This window comes from Vanellus vanellus (genome assembly GCF_965231255.1).
Source record: "Vanellus vanellus genome assembly, chromosome: 20".
In the NCBI taxonomy this organism is placed as follows: domain Eukaryota; kingdom Metazoa; phylum Chordata; class Aves; order Charadriiformes; family Charadriidae; genus Vanellus; species Vanellus vanellus.
This window is the reverse complement of record NC_138925.1, coordinates 7,389,229-7,412,688: the sequence shown is the minus strand read 5'-3', so window position 1 is coordinate 7,412,688 and position 23,460 is coordinate 7,389,229. Positions and strand designations below refer to the sequence as shown.

General features: G+C 42.8%; 1 protein-coding gene across 2 annotated transcripts in view; it reads left to right on the top strand.

Annotated features, from left to right (window-relative positions):
* DVL1 (dishevelled segment polarity protein 1) overlaps window positions 1-23,460 on the top strand; it is a 96,148-nt gene that overhangs the window by 28,015 nt on the left and 44,673 nt on the right. For both annotated transcript variants that reach the window (XM_082493551.1, XM_082493550.1), the window contains exon 2: window positions 10,554-10,623. In XM_082493551.1, the coding sequence (XP_082349677.1) occupies window positions 10,554-10,623 (70 nt within the window). The remainder of the gene's footprint in view (window positions 1-10,553; window positions 10,624-23,460) is intronic.

Here is a 23,460-nt window from a genome sequence, read left to right as displayed (position 1 = left end):
GCCAGCTACTAGGAGGAAAATTAGCTCTATCCCAGCCAAAACCAGGGCACTTGGTTAGCTAGTTAGCTAGATCATGGAGTGGAAGATGACCCTATGCACAATCGGGGCTGTCACTGCTAAAATCAAAATGGACTAATTTCTATAGATATCAACTTAATGCTGTAAATGCTCGTATTTTAGTGGCATTTTCACACCTTGAGCATCTTCACAACCACTGAAACGTTAATTAAGCAGCAGAGAAGCAAATCGTTTTCCCTCTATGCCATTGCTCTTTAACAGTCAGTCATAAATATTTTAAAGTACTTAATTGGAAGCCATTATATCTATATATTTGGAGACCCTTTTGAGATAATGGGCAGAAGATGTGGCGAGGGTCCGTAGCCTAGGACACATCGGGCTGTGCTGCACTTGACTGAAATGGAAGGATGAGACGGATCTGGGCTGGGAGCCCAAGTACCAGTTGGTTCAAAACACGTGGAACCTTTTAGTATGAGTCACTGTGTGAGACTGTTGCACTTGGTAATGACTGATAGGCCTTTAAAAGTGCTTTGAGTGTGATGCAGATGGCTAAACTGGATTGCTGTAGATCAAAATTCCCCTATTCGCAGTCGAGGCAGCTGTAATGCAAGTCATCCCTGCTTTCCTCCCTCCCTCACATGCTCCCGTTGTTCTTGGATTCAAGTGCAGCGATCTTGTTTAAGCAAAACTCTGGACTTCTGTAACCAAGTAATAAGGCTTTCTGCTGCTCGAATGTCTTAAATAGTCAAGGAACTTTTAAACATAAAGGTTCCATAATTTTCATGTATTAAGAGGGAGTGTTGTAGGCCAAATGACCTCCTCAAGGTCATACAGTGGGTTGATGCCAGTGTGGAGCCTAAACAAATTTAGTTGTCCTTGAGTCCCAACTCATAAAGCTTCACTTTTTATAGCAATATTTGAAATGAAGGGCTGATTGAGGCTGATTCTCTCCTAGGGAATACCACGGTTCTGGCTTCATTCACGTGCTTAACCTTAGGTCAGTATCTGGTATAGGACCTAAGGGCCAAAACTTTTTCCATGTCCTGCAGTTTTCCTGAACGATGATCAATTATCCCTCCTGTTGTAGAAAGCTGGCATGAGAAACTGCTGGATGTGCCTCCAGGAATAAAGGCAAGTGGAGAAAACAGGCAAGAGGCGGTTATGTGGGCAAAAGTGTTTATAGAGTGGTGATGAAGATCAGATGTGGCAGAGGATAACTGGTGTATAAACATATGAATGTATTAACTGTTAGTTGCAGACAGAATCACTGAGACTGTTTAGATTTTTAAAAGCGTTAAGAATAACGTGAGACAAAGAGTAGCAGGTAATTACATAAATGAAGAAAAGGAGCATTTCTTAATGCATTTGTCATCTATGCAGGATGAGGCGAGTTCCCTAACACCCATTGCACACAGTTACTTGCTGCAATTTCTATAGAACCTGTAAGAAGGAGCTGGTGTGTGTGGTGGAAGGGCAGGAGGGTAACCTCGGGCTGGGGAATGCCGTCGCAAGAGCTGGCTTTAGTAAATGGCTTTATTCAGGAGGGACGTTGGACTTGCGTAGCTGAGCCTCTGCAGATCATGCAGAGCTACTGCTCAGCTGTTTTGTTAGGAGAGCTCTCGCGTGCGTTGAAGTCAGATATCTTTTTTTGCCGAGCGTTTTGAAGAGGGTTTTGTTCCATGGTTGGGTGTGTCATTTATATCATAATTGTGGGTAGCATGTTCATATTCATTTTTGACAGGTTTATGTGGGAGTTGGCGTGCAGAAGTGCATATATGGAAAGGCAAAGCATTGTCAGTGGTGTTTATGAATAACAACCTAAAAAGGAGAACGTTGGTTCCACTCTGGCTCTGTGGTATGTTGAGGAGTGATTGGCGTGAGCTTGCCGCAGAGCAGCACCGTGGGTCTGCCTCAGAACGCCGCAACACGGTTCCTGCTCGTGAGCTCAGTGGGGTGCAGGCAAGATCTAAGGCTTTCATGCATCACAGAAGGCTGCGGATCTTTTGTGTTGAGCAGAGCCCTTCTCTGCTGCACTGCATTATGGTGTTTATCTGCTCAGCAAAAAGATTTCTCTTCTCCTCCCTTCTTTCTTATTTCCAGAATAAATATTATATCCTAGCTGAGCCTCACCTGTCACTTCAGTGGGTGGCTTTGTTTTCATTCATTGCTCTGAGCTGGAAGGGTGGCTAAAGGCTCTCTGTGTTGCGACCTCAGCTACAAAAGGCAAAAGTTTTAGTTCTGCATTAAAGATTCAAACTGAAATGTTAATCAGCTTCAGAAAGACTATTTTTGGAGCTGCAGCCTTGGATTCCAGTTGACTAGTTGCGATTTGCCATGTGATCGGAAGGGTGAGAGGTTTTTTTTCTTTTCTGTGCATGTCAGCTGTTTGCTGCAGAGTTTGCCCTGTGCATTCTGCAATTTAAACTGTCCTTAAAGGAACTGCAGGTCTTTATTTTACATAGGTTTTCCTAAAAATGGCTGTCCTCTGTCATTTGCTTTGGTACTGTAGTAAACAGTCTGATCTTCAGAAGTGTTTATATTCTGCATGGAAGTTTGGCCTGATATTGCCAGGAAAGACGCGGGAGGTAGTTTGACAAGTCTGGATCTTCTTCAGAAAGGGCTTCTTCCTGAGGAGCTTTAAAATATTTTTTTTATGGCTAGTGAAGTCCGGAGAGTTTCTATGGAGCAGCTCGCTACCATCAGTGGAGTGTAATACTACTACTGTCGTTCTGGCTGCTAGTCCAATGTGCAAATATCTCTCAGACCGCATTGGAAGTTGGGAGCTTCCAAAGCAAAAGTTGCTTTTGAGTGAGCTTAGAATCTGCCAAAGCAGTCAGTAGAATCTTACAAATAGCTTCCCTTAGTATTAAGTCATTGCGGATGTGGATTTATGATTACTTACAATTTTACTAATTTAACTTCTTTTTTTTTAAAACCTCATAAGTAGAATCAAGTTGCCCAAAGAGGTTGTGGAACCTCCGTCCTTGGAGATACTCAAAACTTGACTGGACATGGCCCACAGCAAGCTAAACCTGCTGTGAGCAGGAGGTCAGACTAGGTGACCCCTGGATTTCTCTTCCAACCTACATGATTCTATGAGTCAAAACTAACGTCTGAATAATCTCTTAGCTGCCTTTGCGGTGGTGGGAGTCACTGGAGATATGTATAGAACAAATGAATTAATTATTTTGCCTTCTCTCTGTGGATCGCCAAGCAAGTTATAAAAAGTGATGAATGAAGCTTCTCTCCCCCTTCTCCCATCAGTAAAGGACAGTTAGAAGGAGCTAAGAACAGACTTGATTATGATCACAGTGACAAGATGGGATTAATCTGGTATATTAGGATGCGCACTTTGCAGCATGGTACACAGCAACCTCGAACGAATCTGTAGGGGCCACACTGCTGTCTCAGCCCTGCATTTCCCATATGTGCGGCCTTGGAGGATTGGGCTGCGACTGTGACTCAAGCAAAGGAGAATTTCCTTGTTAACCACATTTTTCTGAGTAGAAAGAAAGAAAAAATCATCTAGCTAATTCTGGAGATTAAGTCTCTCACAGGCGTGTATGATGCAATCAAAATGCAAGTGCAAGCAACACTATCAAACCCAGTGTTTAATATCCAATTACCTAAATGCTTATGAATCAGAGAGTCATTAGAGGTTTGTGGGGTTCACTTGGTATTCTTAATATGGAGTCAGCATATATTCTGAGGCAGCAAACAGCTTGGCAGAGGGATGAGAGTGGGGGTAAGCCTAAACAATCCTTGGTCTTTGGACCAGAATCCTCTTTGGAGGAAAACAAGAAGTCGGGATACTGGGAGGGTAACCGGGAGCATACACCTTTTGTAGAAACAGGTGAGGTGTGAGAGAGTGAACAAGACCGGTTTTGGAAAATGCACATATACCTATTTGTGCAGAGTAGGGTGGTAGCAAAGTCAGAGGATCCAGACACAATTCCAGGAAGTGAGAGGAAGGAGGGGCTGTTACCAGCAGTGATTGTTTCATTTAGTAATTAGTTCTTAAATCTCCTCTAAGTCAAATAAAGCAGAGGATGTGAGCTTCTGAGAACTATTCCCTCCTCCCCTTCCCCACACATCCACACCCTTTTTTGCACATACTCTTCCTAAGTGCAGACTATTGATGTGAGATTTGATCGCGGGGAGCTTGCTGACACCGTAGAGCAGGTGCTTGGGGGTGTTCAAGAGTGTGGGGTCTTTTTCATGATCTGTCACTGATGTCCTGTGTGACCTTTGGTGAGTTGTTCCCCTGTGCTCCTCTTTTACCTGGTAGATGCGTTTGAAGGATGAACTAAAGGATCCGGTAACCTTGAGTAACTTGGTCTAGTGGCAGGGGGATTAGAACTAGACGATCTTTAAGGTCCCTTCCAATTCTAACCATGCTGTGATTCTGTGCTCTAATGTCTCGTGCACCAAGATTTTTCTGGAGTATGGTGAAGAGGAAAATGTTACAAGTCCCTGAACACTGAAGAAAAATCTCTATGTAAATTGGTGGTGTGCTGGCAGAGTCTCCCCTCCCTCGCCTTGGAAAAGGAGAACCACATACAGCTGGAACGCAGCAGGGCAATGCAGGGTAGACCTGCTGCTGGGAGGTATTGCGACCCAAGATACTGGGAAATTACTGGTTCTGTTACTGTTTGGTGTTCATTGAGTGGTAGCTTTGTAAATGGCTCTGGGGATAGGTGTTTATGTGCTCTCTTCTCTCAGTCCCAGAATGGCTCATCACCTGGGTTAGGCAGAAGATTGTATGTGGTGGAATAGAGACTGCACGCATTCCAACCTTGCCAGCAATTCCAGAGGCACAGTGTCACCAGGAGGCGGGATGTGACCTAGGAACCAAATACCCCCTCTTCTGAAGGGAAGCTTTAACTCTGTGAGAGCTGGGAATGTGTTTCTTGGTGTCAGATGGTCTTTGTTCTTAGAAACAGTAAGTCCGCTAACAGTTGTGTTTGAGAGCACTGGTATCATATCTCCACAGTGGACCACATCCAATACCAGTGGACTTTTCTTCACCTCAGCAGGAGGGCTCTGGCAGATCGAATTCATCCCCTCTGCTTCCTTGCCCTGCTGGGTTGGGTCTAGGTTGTGAACCCGTTACTTAGGACCTTAAGACCCTGGTCTTAAGCTGCTGTATATATTGGTTCCTAATGGACCGTGTGTGTTTCAAGAGCAGATGACAGCATAGGTCTCCCTCTGCCCTTGCCTCTAAGTTCTTGTAGAGCAAAAGATGTCTTCTTGAATACAAAGTTGTCCTCAGACTGAAGCATATGGCTGCAACCATTCATATTTCTTTCTTGCCTGCTCTCCACTGCTTCCCCTTTCCAGAGGATTGAAAGGAGACACATCTTTACTGCAAATAATGATTTGTAAAGCAGTGATATTTGAAATTAGTGGCTGCTGCCGTCTTTGATGTTCTTGGCACTGTTGACTGCTACCCAAAGCAAGCTGGGAATTACAGTCTGTCATTCTCTTGCCTCATAGCTCAAGGCTATACTTAGTAGTTCAAGTTGCAACAGATCTGGAAGTTGTTCCCTTCAGCTGCAGCAGAAGGCTAATGCTGTGGTAGAGTGTGTTGTTTTGTAAGTGGTGCCTTCAGTGTGCTGGTTTTCCGTCACGAGGACAACTGAACCAGTCTGTGCAGCATTGCAGGGATATCCTGGCTGCCACTCTGTGTGTCAATTTTAGAAAGACCCCCCAAGGCTTTGCTCCGGAGAGAACCTTGTGATCGGTATGTTTTTAGTGCTTGATTTTTGCCTAAATCTGAGAGCTTGGTGCAGACCTTCTGCGTATGGTTTCTGGGTTGCAGGAATTGGCATTTCCTTATTGGGAGGAAAAAAAATACTGTCATTTAAAACATGTAGCTGTCAAGATAAAATTATTGCGGCATCTTTATTTGCTGATCCTGCAATTGGATCTTTGCTGAGTGAGTGTTCTCTCCAGGGCTCTGTGAAACACAAAAGATAATGTTTGGATTCGAGTCAGTTCATTGGGGCTGGAGACCCATGCAAATGTTGAAATCCTCTGTCTGCACACAGAGTTTGCAGCTCCAGAATTACAGGTTTGAGAGCTTCATTGAATTGTCAAAGCACCAAGTATCTGTTGATTTCAATGGAGTTTACTCCTAATTGTCTCTTTAGAGTCTAGGTATAAATGCCTGAAAACAATAATGAAATCATATGGTCTGTTTCCTCTTGCCAAAAGGTGAAGGGAGGACAGATGCATTAGGAGTTAAATGAATATTTTAAAATGTTTTTCTTTCCTGTAATAGGAAAGGGGTGAAGTCCACCTAATATTGTACTGCTAGCCATTAACCACGCAAATAAATGTGGAGAAAGAAGAGAATGTTCTTTCCTTCTTTAAAAAAACGGATTAAAATGTGTAAATGCAGGTATTAGTGATGGTATTGTTTATTCCTAATTTTCCAAAGTAAGATGGAAAGAAACTCTTTGTCCGTTTGCTCTCTTCTCCTTCCTCCCCAGTTTTTTTCCTCCTCATAATATGACACTGTTTCATGCATAGTGAGTTACTTTGTGGCTATTGTGGTTTTTTTTACACAGCAACAAGAAACACAAAAACATAAATAAAGGAAAATGTGGTCGTGGAACCACAGATCTTTATTGCGTTTGACTAGAGTTCAGGTTGGCTTTTTTTAAAGCTTAGAGATTGTCAAATACAAATTGTCCCTGTTCCCCTGTGTAGGGACTTGAGGCCAGAAATCTATTCCTGTTACGCCTCTAATGTGTGACTGGGTATAAAGAGCCCACCGCGGCTCCTCTCTGCCCACGTTTAGACAGTCCCCACTCTGAAGAGCTTTCCTGTGTGTTTGTGCGGTGCCTTGTTCGAAAGGTTCCCAATTTGCATTGGGGCCCTTAGGTAACAAAAAGAATGTCTTGAGTATTGACATCGACGTGTAGTAGCAAAGCCTTAGATTTAAGAGCAAACCTGGTGGTTTTGCAGTTGAGTGACTTTCTATTGGTTAGCTCAGTTCCTTCAAGCTGTGTATTAAAAAAAACCCAAAACACACCAAAACCTAACAAAACCCCCAGCTAATTCTCCCTGAGCTAGACAGCCACCTCTGTGAATAGCTCTTGCTCTTCAGAATCATGAAACAAACCCTTTCGTGGGCAAGCGGCCCCAGGTCTGAGCAGAAGTGCTCTGTTGGTCTCGGCTGTCATACAGCTTTGGGTTGTTTGGATCTCAGCAGAAATGGAAGAGAGCTCTGCATTTGAAGGAAGCCGTGGGCTTGGGAGCGCTGATGCTATTTCTGTAACTCTGATAAATAGACTACTATGGATTAAGTGAATTCGGGTAAGCTCTGTCCTGAACTACTTCTCTATTGAAATAAGAGACTGAAATGGCTTGAAGTGTCCTGCAAGCTTGTGGTGTTGTGTGGAGTATTTCTGTACGTGAGGCTGCCTGAAATGGGAATTTGACAAGCCCTGCATTTGGATGCTTGCACTTCAGCCCTGCCTGAGCCCTTGCGTGTAGGATTGGAAGAATCCACAAGGATCTTGCTACAAGGATGGCAGCAGTAGCATTTGAAGAGAGGTTTGCGCAGGGCTTCGGGTTTCAGTAATTGCTGTACAGGGTGTGCGGTGTGGGGGATTCTCTGTGTGGCCCTGCCCGGGCTGCCTTGTTTCTGCCAGATGCTGGCTTTAGAGTTCGCTCCAATTTGCAGATTCAAAAAACAAAAAAGGCTTGAAAGGAAGCTTGTCCTTAAGGTCTGCTTTCTAGGCAGAAGTGATTCATGTCCTATTGGGGGAGTGAGGGATGAGAAGGGAGTCCTGTATCATGGCGACTCTGTGGGCTCCTGTTTTGATCAGTGATGCTATTCATACCCTTAATCAGAGAAACCAAATGAGGAGCTGACTGCCCTGCATGCCATCTGCTTCTCCTTACTAGAGATAACCAGACCAAAGTGTTATGATAGATAACATGGACCATTTGTGTCCTGTCTTTTGAATCATCATCGACACAAGAGAATCCATCATAGCACTGATTCAGAGCTGCGTCATTTTACACTGAAACTACTGAACTGGAACAAAGCAGCCTGGCTGTTTTACCAAATCCTATAGCCAGGATTCCAGAATTAGCAGAGTTCAGTGGTTCGGATTTTAGATTAAGTAAATAAAGCACAGGTTGAAAACTGAAGCACTGCGCAGGCTGGTTTCTGAAATGGTGATTCTTTTAAAATTTCTCATTTGATGGTCTCTTTGGAAGCCACCAGCAATGTCTACTTCTTCTGTAAAGACAAAAAACAGTTTCTGAGAGATCACGGCCCCGTGTAAACGAGGGAGGTTTGCTAAGGAAGCTGATGCAAACGCGGAGTTTTCTTAATCTTTGCTGCTTTAAATTGGAACTCTCCAGCTTGAAGCAGCAGTCCTAAAAAATATGGCTTAAAGTGCGCTGCTGAAAGATGACATTTGTAATTGGTTTGTAGAGTTAGAAGCTGGCTCACTGGGGGCTTGTTGCGAAGAGTGCTTCAAGGCGGTAGCTAATTACTCCCAGTAATACTGAACCACTGGTTGGTTTTGAACCTGCTTTTCTCATCTGGATGAATCCGAAGGAAGTGGCTGTGGTGTAGTCAACAGTGCCGTTGTTCCCAGTTCCTGAGTGGGATTTGGAGAGGCATTCTAGAGCGTGGGCAGCTGCGCAGGCTACTTCATCCAGGAGCTACAGGAGAACTGGAGGCTCACTTTGCCTCCAGCAGACCTGATACAGATCTTGTTGACTTAAAATGTGATTGCTTTACTTTCTAAGAGAACGAGTGAGCATGGAATTGTTTGAAGAATTCAGAATATCTTTTTGTAGCTATAAATGTATATATGTGGTTATGACTGGCTAATTTAATGAATACGAGGTTGTTACGTGGGGACCATTTTGGTTACTGTGCTAGTTACAAGAACAGAAACATCTGAAGTACCTTCAGTTGCTGCTGAATTGGCAGCTTGGAACTAAGTCTAATCAAATGAGAGCATTTCTGTTTTCTCAGTAGTTGTGCCATTTATATTTGGCTATGACCAATCTTAAACTGTTGAAACAAATACTGATTCTGAGATACTGAGTCGCAGTAAGTGTCTTCAGAATTGAAAACCTTATGCAAACCCTTATGCTAGTAAAACAAGTTCATAGAATCATAGCATATCTCGAGTTGGAAAGGATCCATAAGGATCATCAAGTCCAACTCTCTGCTTCTTGCAGGTGTCGTCTTGTCTGCTTCTCCCCTTATCCTCCCAGAGGGTACGTCTCTGGAAGATGATGCAGTCTGGCCTTGAGCTGAATTGTAAACTCAAATTATTGGTGGTTAAATTTAAGTTTTTACAGTAGACATCTTGAATCACTAGAAGTGATAAGGTAGAGTTTTTAGAGACCATACTATCTGTTGCAGGTTTGTCCACATTAAGTTTTTATTAGCCACATATTAAAACATCACAAATGGTCATTGGCTAATATGTCTGTAGACATGTTATCTATGTTTTATCTTTTTATATAACTCTACAACCTTAATTAATATCTCCTGTTTTAGAGATGGCTCATAACATTTTATTTCTTCCTTTTTACTTCTGTGGCCCTCACTGTTCTTGCACGAGTCCAGCAGCTCTTTGCCTATTGCATCATTAAATTCATCTTCTTCTGTCATTTTAATTTTGCTATAATTCAGTTTAATAATAACAGGTAGAAGTGCTGATTTTAGTCTCCTTAATGATAAGGGTTGGAGTTCTGGATTAAGCTTTTTATCAAGAGGCCTTCAGAATGGCTCCTAGCTGAAGGCTGTATTGGCATTGCATCTGTTGAAAAAGGAAAGGGCTCAAGGAGGGAAGTCCCACCACAGTGGGACCTCTGAGTTTGACCACGTCGGCTCTTCCCCTGATTGGGGCCAGGCCTCAGCCTTGCTGCCCATTCTGAAACTATCCTGGAGTGAAAGGAGGGAGGTACAGGGAGCGAGAGAGGTGTGTGGCTGGCAAGAGTGGGAAGAGAGCTTGAGTTAATGAAGAAGGTTGAGATGCTTCTCTGATGTACAGGGGATGAGGGCTCAATACGAAGCTTGACCACAGCTCCTTCAGTGCCCGGGGTGGGGGGGGGGGAGGTGCTGTGTTTTGGCTCCAAATCCCGTCTAGGAAATTCAGGTAATAGTCCTTTCTTTGCCAACAGAGTGGCCCTAACTTGTGATCTCTGATGCAGAGACTGCACAGCAGAGTGGGTTTTTAATCACCATCAGATCTTTAGAAATTGTGGTGAGAAGGAAGATTCCAAAGTGGGAAAAATGCTTGTAGTTACTTTTGTGTCTACCAATGTGGGATGGTGGTCTGGAAAGATACCTTTCTACCCTTTATTTTTATTTGCTTCCTTTGTTTTAATAGTCACATATTCTTTAAACATAGAAGACTTTCTGATGCCAACATTTTATTAAAAATTAGTATTTTTCCTGGACCGTTAAAGAAAACCACTGTATCTTCTGACCTGATGTGATTTCAAACCTTTGATTTTCTTCCTATTGTTTGTGTTTGTTTTTTTTCCAGGGTGGTAAAGGAGGAGATCTCAGACGACAATGCAAAGCTACCGTGCTTCAATGGAAGAGTGGTGTCCTGGGTATGTTGGCTCATGTGTCTGCATGCATATGTGGTTCGATACGGTGGGCACAGTAGCAGGGTAGTTGGTCCATGGATCCTGATTTTTATGAGTGTCTTGAATCTCAAATTGCATGGAAGCAAAGACTTTGTTTTTCGTTATATCTGTAACATCCCATTGTTAAGTAATCTATCGTAAAAATAAAAGCCTACAAAGGTGTGCAGGGCTGAAAAGATGGCTTAAGCAAGAAACCTTCAATATTAGTAACACGTTGTGTTGTCTTTTCTTTCCTACTGTTTCCTCTCTTCCTCATCTCCTAAGTATTACTAAATCTGATGGAGGGCTCTGAAATAATGCTGTAAAACCTCACAAAATAAGGCTAGACTTTAAAAACATTTAGTTGCTTACCTTTTCTTGAAACCAGTAAGAGCCAAGCTGTAATCCTTGTTAAAAAAAAATAAAATTGTCCCACAACTTAATGCTAAATGTAACAGCCAGCTTGCTGTCGGTAGGAGAGCGGAAGCACGCTTTCGTCTGTGTTAAACAGTAGTCAGAGTTCTGCCAAATCATTGGGTTTTAATACTGTCACTAAATAGCCAAAACAGCTTCTTCAAAACAGCTGAACATGATATTGTAGGAGATTTTGGTTATGTTGTTTTAATTTCATTTCAATGTGTGAGTATTGTGGTAGTGCCTGGAAGGTTTAAATGAGGTTTAGATATCTGAGCTAAACATTGTGCTCACATTCAATACAAAGACACAAAAATTTATAGCCTTGGAAAAATAAGCGGGACAGAGGAATTTGGACTGTAAGGAGTTTGTCCAGTTATAGAGGAAGTCAGTGATCCAGCTGTTCATCCCAGTTACTGTGCTGCTCAGCAGATCACACCCCCCTCATTCTCTCTCTTGTCTGTTTTTAATGTGTTAATTTCTCCAATACGCCATGATATTTGTTTGTCACCTAACTATAGTTATTAGTTACTATCTCCTAAGTGTTACACAGCCCTTTGGGTTGCTTCCCGTTTAATGAACAGGTGACCTGCACTTCATGCTGAGCTGAGCGCTGAGCAGCAGCGCACAATCTGTTCTTTTACTGTAATAGCTGGTCGCTTCTCCACACGCCTAGTTCTTTACCCACATTATGGTCTGCTTAATGGAGACGCAACAAAAGTCTGTTGCTCCTTAGGATTACTGTGTGAAATACAGTAATTCCCACCGTCACATTATCTTTGGGGCACAGATAAACACACGGATAAATTTGGTGTTTGGCCACTTCATGAACATATATGTAGACAGGAGGTTTACAGCTGTCAAAGTGGATTACAGTGGTTGTGCACCTTTAGGCAGCAAAGAGGGCACTAGGTTTTTAGACTTTAACACCAAAAAAGCATTTGGGACATAGTCTGTGATTTTAGTATCTTCTTTGAAGCTGACCTTACAATCTTAGGTATTGGAAACACAACAGAGGGTGAGAAGAACTGTCTGTTTTTCCCAAAACTCAAGTTTGACCCACGTATGAAGTGAATCGTTGTTAACAGTTTGGCTTCAACAAGTGATGTGAGTAGGGTTGGAAATCATAGTGCTATGATATGAGAACTCTGCTGAAGTAACTAGAGACATTGGCCGGCCTTTCAGCATTGGGTATATGTTTGCAGTCTTCCTGTTTCCAGTAGGATGAAGGTAAGCAAGAAAGTAGTAGTAGTTAAGTATGTTTACAAGAGTTTTTTCCAACTGCACAGTTAGGGCAACTGGGGCTACTTGGGATTCTCAACTGGAACGATCTGCCATGTCTCCATCTGTTTCTCCAGTCCTATGCTGATTTTAGGAGTCAGAATTTTTGCTCACGTGTTTACAACCAGTACTTCTAAAATATTTCAGCATCCCAGTCACTGAAGTTATACATGATAAGGAAAGCTGTCTGGCCTTGCATATGATCGTGCTGGGTAGCTTAAAGTTTCTAAGCATGGCTTCTTGTAGGCAGGATTACATGTGCTTTCACTATAAAATCAAATACAGTATTGATTGCATGCTGTTGCCTGCAGTAGAGTGCATTTGCACATTCTATTATTGTTTAAGGAAAGTGCAATGTATTTTGTAAGCATCAGTTTGACTGGGAGATTGTTCTTAAGTAATAGTGCCTCTGGTTCATCCCATAGAGCCCCTGCTGGATTCTAAGCAGCTGAAAACATTGCTCATGTGAGCGCAGGGGCTGGCAGATGAATTGAGCTCAGCTGTATCATGCAATATTATCACTTCTTTCTGCTCTATTGATTGCTTGCAATTTTAAGGCACTCAGACTGTCCACTGTGTAGTCCCAGCAGGTCCTTGGCATTAGGCAAGTAAAGCACACGGCTTTCTCATGCACAAACTTAACTTTAGTCCTCTTACACACCCAAATGTGTACAGAATATTAAGCGCTTACTAGATTTTGTATTAAATAGAGGTTTTAAAAATTGGGAGAATGTTCTCCCTTAAGTCTGTACTCCCTTAAGTTTTGTCTCTGGGAAATGCATTCAGATGGAAAAAGCTACATTTTTATGTAGGACCTTCATACCTGGTGTTTGGCCTTTGTGCTCCAACCTTTTGACTCAGCAGCAATAGCTGACTAATAACCAGTGTGACTTTCAAAGCTGTTCCTAGAACTTAGCCATGTATTTCCACCCAGCAGTGGGTGTTAGGCAGCTAGATACCTTGGTTTGAAAATCGATGAGTGTTTCAAAGCAAAGTTATACACCTGCGCTGCTGGGCAGCGCTCAAGGGAAAGGAATGAACACGACAGGGATCTGTCTACGAGCCTGCACAAAGAAGGGAAGATCCCCACGTGTTGTGCTCTGTGGTGTGGACTAAATTGGTTGTCAAAAGAAATATTCGCTCTCTAGAACAAAATCACTGGCATTAGAGAATAACATTAGTGTTTAAACAACCAACCAACCTTGGTCTTTGAGACCTGATGGTCCACCTAGAGTGCAGTGGGACACAGTGCAATATTCCTTCTTAATGAGGTTGTTGGCTTATGTCCATTCTTGTGTGGGAACTGGACGTATGATGGTGGTAACTTCTGCAAGTCATGGCTGAACATACGTGCTAAGGGGCCGCTGGTGTGGGATGAGGTCATTTTTCTTTGAGGTCTGGAGATGGCTGGAGGGCTCAGTGCTGCCGAATGTGCTACTTTCAGGATACGAGTGAGCTATGAATAGTGGTGGTGCTGTTTTTGTCTTCAGTCCAAGGATTACTGTGAGCTATAGCATGGTGTTCTGACAGTATGGGAATAGATTGTACAAAAAGGGATTTCATGTGTAATTAACAAGCTGAAGAGAGCATCCCGAAAGCTTCAGATAAAAAAAGGCTATGAAGATGTCATTTATGTTGCCATAGCATGAGAGCAGCATCTGTTTTAAAAGCAAAGGGGTAGAAATGAATAGTAGCTCTTATCAGGAGAGCAAATTAATCCTGAGAGCCCCTTTCCTACATCTCAGTATGTAACACTTGTGCTGTATTTGCTCCTCAGTGTCATTCCCTCCCTGTTTCTTCCCTTTCTTCCATACTGCCAAACTAATAAATATTAATTCAAACAACAGGCTGATATTCGGATTGCCTTCTGCATCCCTGAACTGGGTCTCTTCTTCCCAGTGCATTCAGGAGCATGGTAGTGTTTGTTTTTATCTATGCGGTGTGGTAAAGAATGTGTCTTTTGCATTGGTGATTCAGTACACCAGTGATTCATTCTGAACTTGTATAGACTATTCAGGCTCTTATGTGCAGCAAAATATGACTCAGGTTGTTCCAACAAAGGCCAGCCTTCTTGGAGTTTAAACAGAAACAAACCCCCAACCTCAAAGTATTCCACATGAATAAGGATGTGGATTGTTTCATTCCCCCTTACACCTCAATTCGTTAACCTCTTCCTCCTTCCCTCTCCCATCCAAAAACCCAGGTGCATTTGATCTCAAGTTGAGAGCTGAATTCTTTTCCCAGCTTCTTAAATAATATGGAAATATATGCCTTTTCTGTTTTCCAGCTGAAAAACAGGAGAATATAAAGAACAGTAAGATGAGAAGAAGCATATATACACACACACACACACGAGTTAAATGTTATGTTTTAATTCTGTGACTGTTACTCTTTTAATTTCAGAGAAATGTTACAATTTCTGACATACATTTTAAGAATGAATTCAGCTTACTGTGATTCTTGCTCCAGTATAGGTTGCTGGCTGCGTTCCAAATGTAGAAGAAAGCAGAATCCTTGCTCCAAGGATTTGTACCTTGTTTCAAATCTTCCCACCCATTCCTATTTTTCATATTACAGTGTTGCTTGAAGGCTGCAACCGCGATCAATGTCTGCGCTCCTTTCTTTCTCCTTGTGCCGTGCGCTGTACTTGTGCATAGTGGGAGACACGGATGCTGATCCAGAGACCTCAATCTTCTATTTTCTTTGTATGTCGCAACTATTTACTTTTTCCACATTATGGGTGGGAACTGAGACACACAAGTTTTTTATGTGGTTTTTTTCTTTCCCTTTAAGGTCATGTAGAAAGTTTTCTGCAAGTGGCAGCAGATACCTGAAAGTCTGATTATCTTAAAATTTTCCTTCTTGCCAGTTTTTAAAAATGAGCGTATGGGCAAGTCTAAGTTCAAGGTAGCTTTTTAAGTAACGTAACCTTTTATTTTTGTGAACCTTTAATGGGGGTCCTGGTGGGCGGCAAGTTGACTGTGAGCCAGCAATGGGCCTTGGCAGCAAAGGCGGCCAGCGGCATCCTGGGCGGCGTCAGGAGGGCATTGCCAGCAGTTTGACAGAGGTGATCCTTCCCCTCCAGTCAGCACTAGTGAGGACACGTCGGGAGTGCAGCGTCCAGTTCTTCTTTGTCTGTAGCTTTTCTGACAATTGCATCATTCTCTTTAATAATAAGACTATGGCAGTTTCTCATCTACCTTTAATAGACAATATAAAGACAAATTTGGTTTTCCCAAGTCACAACACAATCCCTCTTTCATTTCTTATGTCTTTTCTTTAGGAGGAGATTGAGTTCCATTTGCCTTTTTTCTTTAGGTGAAATAACATTAGTTCGATGATAAGTAGTGCAATAGTTTGTGGTTTTTTTTTTTTTTTCTCAGTGCCAGCCCGGGAACTTCACACAAGAATCAGTTCAGGCTGAGCCAGTAGCCGAGTCTCTAGGAGTGGGAATGGTGCTGTTGCAAAGATCTAAAAGCAAAATGGACATGTGTGGCTTAAATTAATTGTTTTGGAGAATTAGGACTGTAGAGCCTTTTGTGAGTGCTGTACCAGGGTGGGCTCTTCAGACTCTGCTGCTCGGCGGCCAATGACACAAAGCCTTACAGACCCATGGATTGCAGCTGAGGCAGGGGGAGCGCAGATTGCTGCGGGTCGTATGGATAGATGCATTGCTTCAGAAGACTTAGACTCTTTCCTCCCGTCCCACCCATCAGCTTGTTGCCAAATTTATATGTGTATCCCACTAGTTTGGATTCAGTTTCTAGCTCTCTTCTCAGGGATCTTATAGTGCACCTTTTGCAGATGATGTTGACAGGGGCTTCTGTTCACTCTGCGGAACAATCGGCTGAAACATCTGTGCCTGACCTGCATTAGGAATTGCAAATGACTTTTTTCCACACTAACACCCATAAAATTGCGGTGCTTATCTGCCTCTATTTGCTGCTAATTACTGGAGGAGTTTTATGTAAATCTTACTGTAAGTTAATTGTTCACAGTTTCGAACCCTTTACTATCCTATTAACTAAAACTTAACAGATAATCGCATACATTTCCGAGGTAGCAAAGTTGGTCTTTACCTTTTGGAAAAACCGTGTTTTGGGCAGGTCTGTTTCCTTTTCTGTTTTTTAACATGACGGGTCTGAGCTTTCTTTGTCTCTTGTGTTAGAAAACGCGCGTCAGCTGGTAGCAGACAGCTTGGGATTTTTTCACAAAACCATCTGTGATAATTGTCGTCCTCACTGTAAATTACTGCAGTGTATATATGTGTATTTGACGTCCAGATGACATACTTAAAATTGGAACATTAAGTGCACAGGATACAGCTCAGCTGTCTCTTCCCCCGCACCTCCTCTCTTGCTGATGCAGTGGCTACTTTGAAGTCTACAAGATGACTGACATTTAGAAATTTGAGATTTTCATCTTTTTTAATAACATTTGAATCCTTCTATTTGTCATAGGTAGAAACTTTGATCTTGGTGTCATATGCAGGACTGATTTCCATAGGGGAAAATGTTCAAGGGAGGATCTGCAAGTCTTCAGTTGTTGCTTACTGTTGCTGCCCTGGGAACTCCGTGTACAGCTAGATTAGTATTGAATTAGAATCACTGCTCCTAATTAACTATTTAAACCTCCTCCCCGTCCCTCCTGCGTCCTGCCTGTTTTTCTCCTCCGCATCTTAGATCTTGTCCTTTTGATTTCAGGGTGGGGTTTTTCTGTTGTGTGGGTTTTTTTTTTGTTTGTTTGTTTTTTTTTTCTCAGGACTAAATAATTTGGGACAGAGGGTTACTACTTGCTAGATCCCTTTTCAGTGGTTGACCTTTAGGTTTTTCAACGGTATAGAGACCACCATTAATTGTGTGGCAGAGTTCTTCGTCTAGTAGTTATTACTGTAAATGCATTTACGCAAACACGTCCGCAGAAAATAGCTGCTACATGCACCTCTTCTGCTAACACATACACACACACACAAAAACCATAGGCTACAGTTTTTCTGAGGGGATAATTTGAGTTCCTTGGGACTGCCCACCTGAGTGATATTATTCTCACATTCTTGTTTTTTTCAGGCTCAGGTTCTTACTGGGCAATTTGGAAAAATAGCTTGCATGGAAGAGAACACGTTACCTTCAGGCTTTTTGCAAAAGCTGAAAATGCTTTTCTATTCTCTTTGCACGGCACAGGGACAGCCTCCCAGTGGAAGCTGCGAACGTGGAAAGAATTGGCTTGTGGTTGCTGCCAGATCGGCGCCAGCCCAGCAGCCTCTGCCAGCAGTTCGCACAAAGTCGGTTGGCTGTTATCTGTGTTTTTTAGGAAGGCTTTGCAACATCTGGGAACAATTCCCTGAGCGGCTGTGGGAATGTGCTCCATTTCCCATTGGCTGGCAGTGATGTCATAGCCGCTGTCGCTCTTTCTCTTTTTTTTTTTTTTTTTGTCCTTCCCTATTATCTGGGTGCCAACAGATAATACTTGTCCTGTTTGTACGTAAGCTTTTTAGACACTGTATTTGCAACTGCAATTAAAATTGTTGTGTAGAACAGTTTAGTCTTCTACCATACAAGGCAACACAGGAGCTTCAGCGTTGTTAAATGATCTTCAGCAAAATGCGTTATGTGCCGAAAGGCAACAACTGAAGCAGTGAATGAAAATCCACAGAAGCAGATTCTTATTGATTTCTTATGTATAAAATGAAGTGATTTCAGGACCTGTTTCTTCTCTTCACAGATGATACATACCCTTATTCATCTGCTGATAGACTGAATTGTCACGCAGGAGAAAATAGAGAGCTGTGCATGAAATCTGACCCAAAGTGAAGAGGATATTAACACAATATTGTAATGTAGATTTTCTTCCATCATGTTCAGAGCTCATAAAGAAGGGAGGCGGGATCATTGAAAACATTTCTAAGCCTTAAGGTACCTGAAAGAGTTACTAGGGAAGGATCTGAGTCCCAGTATAGGAGAATGAAATTCCTCTAAGGGGCAGCTGGGGGGGAGTGCTAGGGTCTCTGTGAGAAAGAGATGGGGAAGAAGCAAACAGGTTAACAAGAAGGATGGGGGACTTGAAGAAAAAATGAAAGACTGGGCTGAAAGAATGAAGCTTCAAAGCTCTATGATCTTATGGTCTTCTCTCTGCTAAAGTAACGTTGGGTGGTTCTGGTCTGATACGCACAAGAATTCTCAAATTAGATTTAATCGAAGTTTGAACTGAAAAAGGTGCCGTCCTGTTTCTAACTGATCAGCACCAGGTGGAGCAAAGGCCTGTAAGGAAATCTTACTTCCTTAGTCGTGGGGCAGAAGTAATTGCTGTCTTCGCAGGTGCGTGGGTTCACTCTACTCAGGTCCCTGCATTGCTCTGATGTACACAGGTACCTGTTTTTAGCTGGGCTGAGGAATGTGGCAGGTAATCCTGTGTTTAAAGAGAACTTGCTGGAAAGTGTCAGCCAGTGAACTGGATTTGTTTCACAGCTAGCCTGCTATACCGTGCCAGCAGCAAACACCTGAGATGCTCAACAGAATTCGGGAGTAATCCGAGATGTCGTATTTCATGAAGATAAAATATCTTCTCTAAAATGATAGAAAGTGGCAGATGATAAAAATGCAGATAGAATTGACCGTTTTATTTTGAAACCCAGTCTGCATCTTTCTGTCTCTGAACACTGAAGAAGGTCACCCTTTTCCTGACAACCAGTTTTCTTAAGGTTGTTCCTTTTAGCCCGTTACAGCTTGTGATTTCCAGACTATATAATCCTGTATTCTCTGAGTATCTATGGTCCGTGGCTGGAGCAAACCCCAAACAAATGTACTGTAGTTTTCAGCAGGAAAAAAGGGGGAAGCCTAATCTACCCAGCATAGACAATTTGTTGTTACTAAAATAAACATCATGTTCCTAATAGGTTTTTGCAGGCCTGCTAGCAATGTGGAGTCCTGTTGCCTTTGACAGATTTCCTGGTGGAATAAAGGGTCTCATCAGTAAGTCCTTTTGTGCAATTGGTCCTTCGGGAGCAGCCTTCGTGTGGATAATGGGCCATGTCTCTGAAGCTTTGACTTGGGATTTGAGATGTCTGTGACTTTATAGGAAATAATTACTTTCAACTTGCAGATGAATGTGGCTGTTCTGAAGTTGCTGTCAAAAATACAAATGGCTCTTTTGGGGTATTTCTTTAGTTACTGTTATCAATCACTCACTTCTTCCTGAGCTGAGAGAAATACCAAGTGCTGCTGCGACTCTCAGTAACAGTGAGAATTTAAATATTGTAGTTTTCATACTGGTAAACTAACAAATATTTGGCCAGATGAGAGTATGAGAGCAGAGTGTAACCAATGGTCACTCTTTCCCCTTTCCAGGCTGGTTCTTGTTGTCTGGTATCTTGAGCCATGAATGTTGAACAGATTCCTTGAGCTGGCTAAACGCCTGTGTGAGTCTGAGATGTCTGCTGAGCGCTGAGCGCTATAAAAGGCAGTCCTTGCCATAATTAAGTGAAAAGCAGAAGCAAATGTGGTGTAGAGGAGAAGGGAAATTGAGCTACAGAGAGGTGAATCAATTGATCGTGTGACTCACTGAAGATGAGTAGCAATAATGGGAAGGAAGGGAGGCTCTCCTGGCACTGTAAGCATTCACTGGCCTCGTGTCACTGTTTGGCTCTGACTCGGGAGCTTAAGTTTTGCTTGCATTGGAGGGCCTCTCCATCTTCCTGCTAATTGCTCTTCCAGCACTTGAATTTGCTTACAACATGCAGAACGGACTGGTGTGGTTTGCTTTTCTGCCTGTACTGGGGCTTCTGATTGGAAATCTAGTTGCTGAAGTGAGCAGCGTCGACACGGACAGTGAACTGAACGCTTATTTCTGCAAATGAGTTCCAAGATAACTGTTTCTTAGCAGGTGCCTAGCAATGCTGGGTAACCGTCTCTAGCACAGAAGGAAACATGCACTTTTTGTCAGCATGAACAGGCTGCAGGTTTTGTTACCGCAGCGCAGAGTAGCTCACTTGCGCAGCACGCTGTTGTTTGTACTGTCATGAATTGGAAGTGGCTGTGTGGGAATCGCTGGGGATATCAGAAGAACATGAGATTCTTTTCTAACATGCCAGGGTTGATATGCTTTCTCCACTTCCTGGGGAAGATTTAGTAGCGAGTGTGACGGTAGGACCTCAGTTTTAAAAACAAACAGCGTTCAGTATGGTGGAATGAACTGAATCAACAGTCGCAATTAGTTCCACACTTCTTTATTAACTTCCTCCATGTGCACCACACAGAAGGCATCCATCCGCGTTTCGCATTGAAATGCAGTCCTTTGGGGTGGAACCCGACAGCTGTTTTACAGCCCATGGGCACGCTCTCCAACAGCACACAGTACCGACACGGTGCAAGTAAAGGAATGGATTAAAATGCTACTGCCAGTCAAAACTGCAGGAGAAGCTCGATGGGTGATACATCATTATCAGGGCTGGCGTCTGGCCAGGGAGCTGGGGTTAATACTGGTTTTCTCGCGGAAACACAGACGTCTATAATGTGGCAGTCCAATAGTGCGTTATCTTCTCTGTTCGAACTGGTATAATATTGGAGCTTTTTATTCCTACCATAGCTTGTCAAACAAAAGGACACGATTTATCTTCAAGCTAATAGGGTGCTTAATGATTTACAGTGTCACTCGTCGTTGGAAGAAACGAGTAATTCCTAGCTAGCACGGCAAGGTGAGGAGCAGCAATTCTGTGTGCCCACACATGTAACCAGGGCAGTGACATGTGAATTCTGTCAGCAAGTGTAGCCCCCTCCGCCCCCCCGAATTCTTCCTTTTCTGCAGTCACCGTCAAACCCTCATGGAATTGAAGGCTTTTTGTGAGGTGGCTGGAAAGAGGCAGGGCTGCTAACTCGCTACAAATCTCCAGCTGAGTCCAGTATTCCATTGTGTTAGGTGTTACACTGCCTTTCCGATCCTTTTGATGTTTGGGAAAAATCAGCTTGACACTGCAGTCTTAATAATCTTGCTGCATGTGCTGTCTTGTGCTGCAAATTTTCTTTTTGAGCACAGGAAATGTTTTTCTATTGCTGTTTTCTGGTGTTTTTGTTAATTTGGTCTGCACCCATCCATTTATATTCTAGTGCACTCGAACATGGAGATCTGTAAGTCAAGAGTGAAAGCTTTGATGAAGGGTGAGTGTTCCACTTGTAACCAGACATAGATATGGACAGTCTGTGTCTTGTTTTCAGAACGTAATTGCTTCAAGCTCTCTTGCTTAAATCTCTGAAGTCAGGTTCTCTTGCAGGAGCTCCCAGGTTGTGGTTACCATGAGACTAAGATCCTGTTAGGCAACCTATTTAAACTGTTACACTCTTGGGTTTTATTTCTTTATTTATTATTATTCCTCAGGGGCAAAATGCACCCCAAAGGATGCAGTACAGTATATTGTGTGGCTGCAGCTGGTGGCCCAGGCAGTGCAGCATGGATCTGCTTACCTGGGAAGGTAAACACGAGAAGTTCTGCGCTGGCCACTGCGTTATCGTGGCTGCTGTGGCTATGATTTACTACTTGAAATCTGAAAGACCTTTGTCTAGGATTAACAAACTACTTGGAAACAGGAGATATTGCAAGTATTTTTTGGGGGGGTTCGAACATACATGGAGTTCGCTGTATCTGGTAGTGAGCTGATTCAAGTTTAAGTGGTGTATTTCCTGCATGCAGCTGAAAGATTAGTATGGGTAATTTCTGCAGCCCTCTTCCCTTTATAATGGTAATGGCGTAGTCTGAGGCTGTTTGTGACTCTAATCCCGATGAAGGTCAATAAGAAGCGGGTACCCAGTGCTTTATCCTTCAGGAAATCACAGCCCGGGGGCAGTATTCCCAAAGGAGCTGCCTTGCTGCAGTGGATCTTGCTTCTGCTCAGCAGCACTTCCAAGCTGATCTCCAGCCTCAGTCATATGGTGGGCTTGTCTCCATAACGGGTTCTGCATTGCCATGGCTTCTTCCCCAGGAGCAGAGGAATACTAAAGAACAAATATCCTAAAATATGGAAAGGATTTGTCTTGTTGGCTCGTCTTTCTTTTCGTGTCAGGCTCATCTTTGAGACAAGTGTTGCCATCAGCAGAAAAGCTTCAAGAAGGAATGTGTTTTCCTGCTTTCAAATAACTGGGGCCAGGTGCTTCTTTGCACAGTTTGATACCATTTGGAACGTGAAGGGTGAGGGGATGTATAGATCTTGCCTACACCCAGTTTCTTTTTTATTTTCTTCTTTTTATCCCTTGGTTTGATTTTGCTAGTGAAAGCACTTGCACAGAGATTCCTTGGGGGATGAGCCAGGCTTAGAGACATTCTTGCATCTCCAAATGCCAACACGCTTTCTAAACATCTCCCATTAACTTCCCCACCTGAAAGAAAGAAACCTTCATTATCAAGTTATTAGGAAAGCTCATGTTATTTTTCCCTTCAGTGTTTCCTCTGTTGCTCTTGCTTTGGTGATAAGAGAGTTTGAATAATGCAGCTGACTCCATGTGGTGCTGTAGAACTGTTTTCTTCAGGCAGTTCCTTTCCGGCAGCCTGTGTGTGTTTGCCTTCTCGTATTGATGGTATATGCTCTTAGCAGTAATATACTGCATCCTGAACACCAGTCCCCTTCTATCCTGTTCCCTCTCCTGCTCCATCCCCTACTTTAACAGCTCACATCTGTCTGATGATTGTGTTAGAATTAGTCCTTGAGAAATTAACCAATTATAGTTGGAATCTCTTATACAGGGCTAGTTCTTCCACAGCCAAAAATAGGGGGAAGCCGAAACCTTGTTGCCTCTTAGTGAAAGGTAATAATCTATATCGTTATTTGAGCATTGGTTTAATTAAAGACCTTATATTGTTTAAAGAGACTTGGCAAAGTGGTTAGATGTCTCAGGGGATTGGTAATAGGATATAAACCTTTTCACCTCTAGGTCACTAGGTCAAGTCTAACTTCTGCCGGTGGCCAGAAAGTGTTGTGTGTGGTCAGTGGGCTGTTGAAATACGTGAATCGTTTTTAGCTCCCTTTCTGACTGGGCTGTTTTGTTTTGTTTTGTTTTTTTTTTCCCATTCTTGCACAAACATTCAATATATATCAAGGAAAGTATTGAGTTGGAACTGGAACTGCTAATTGGGAATCACCACATC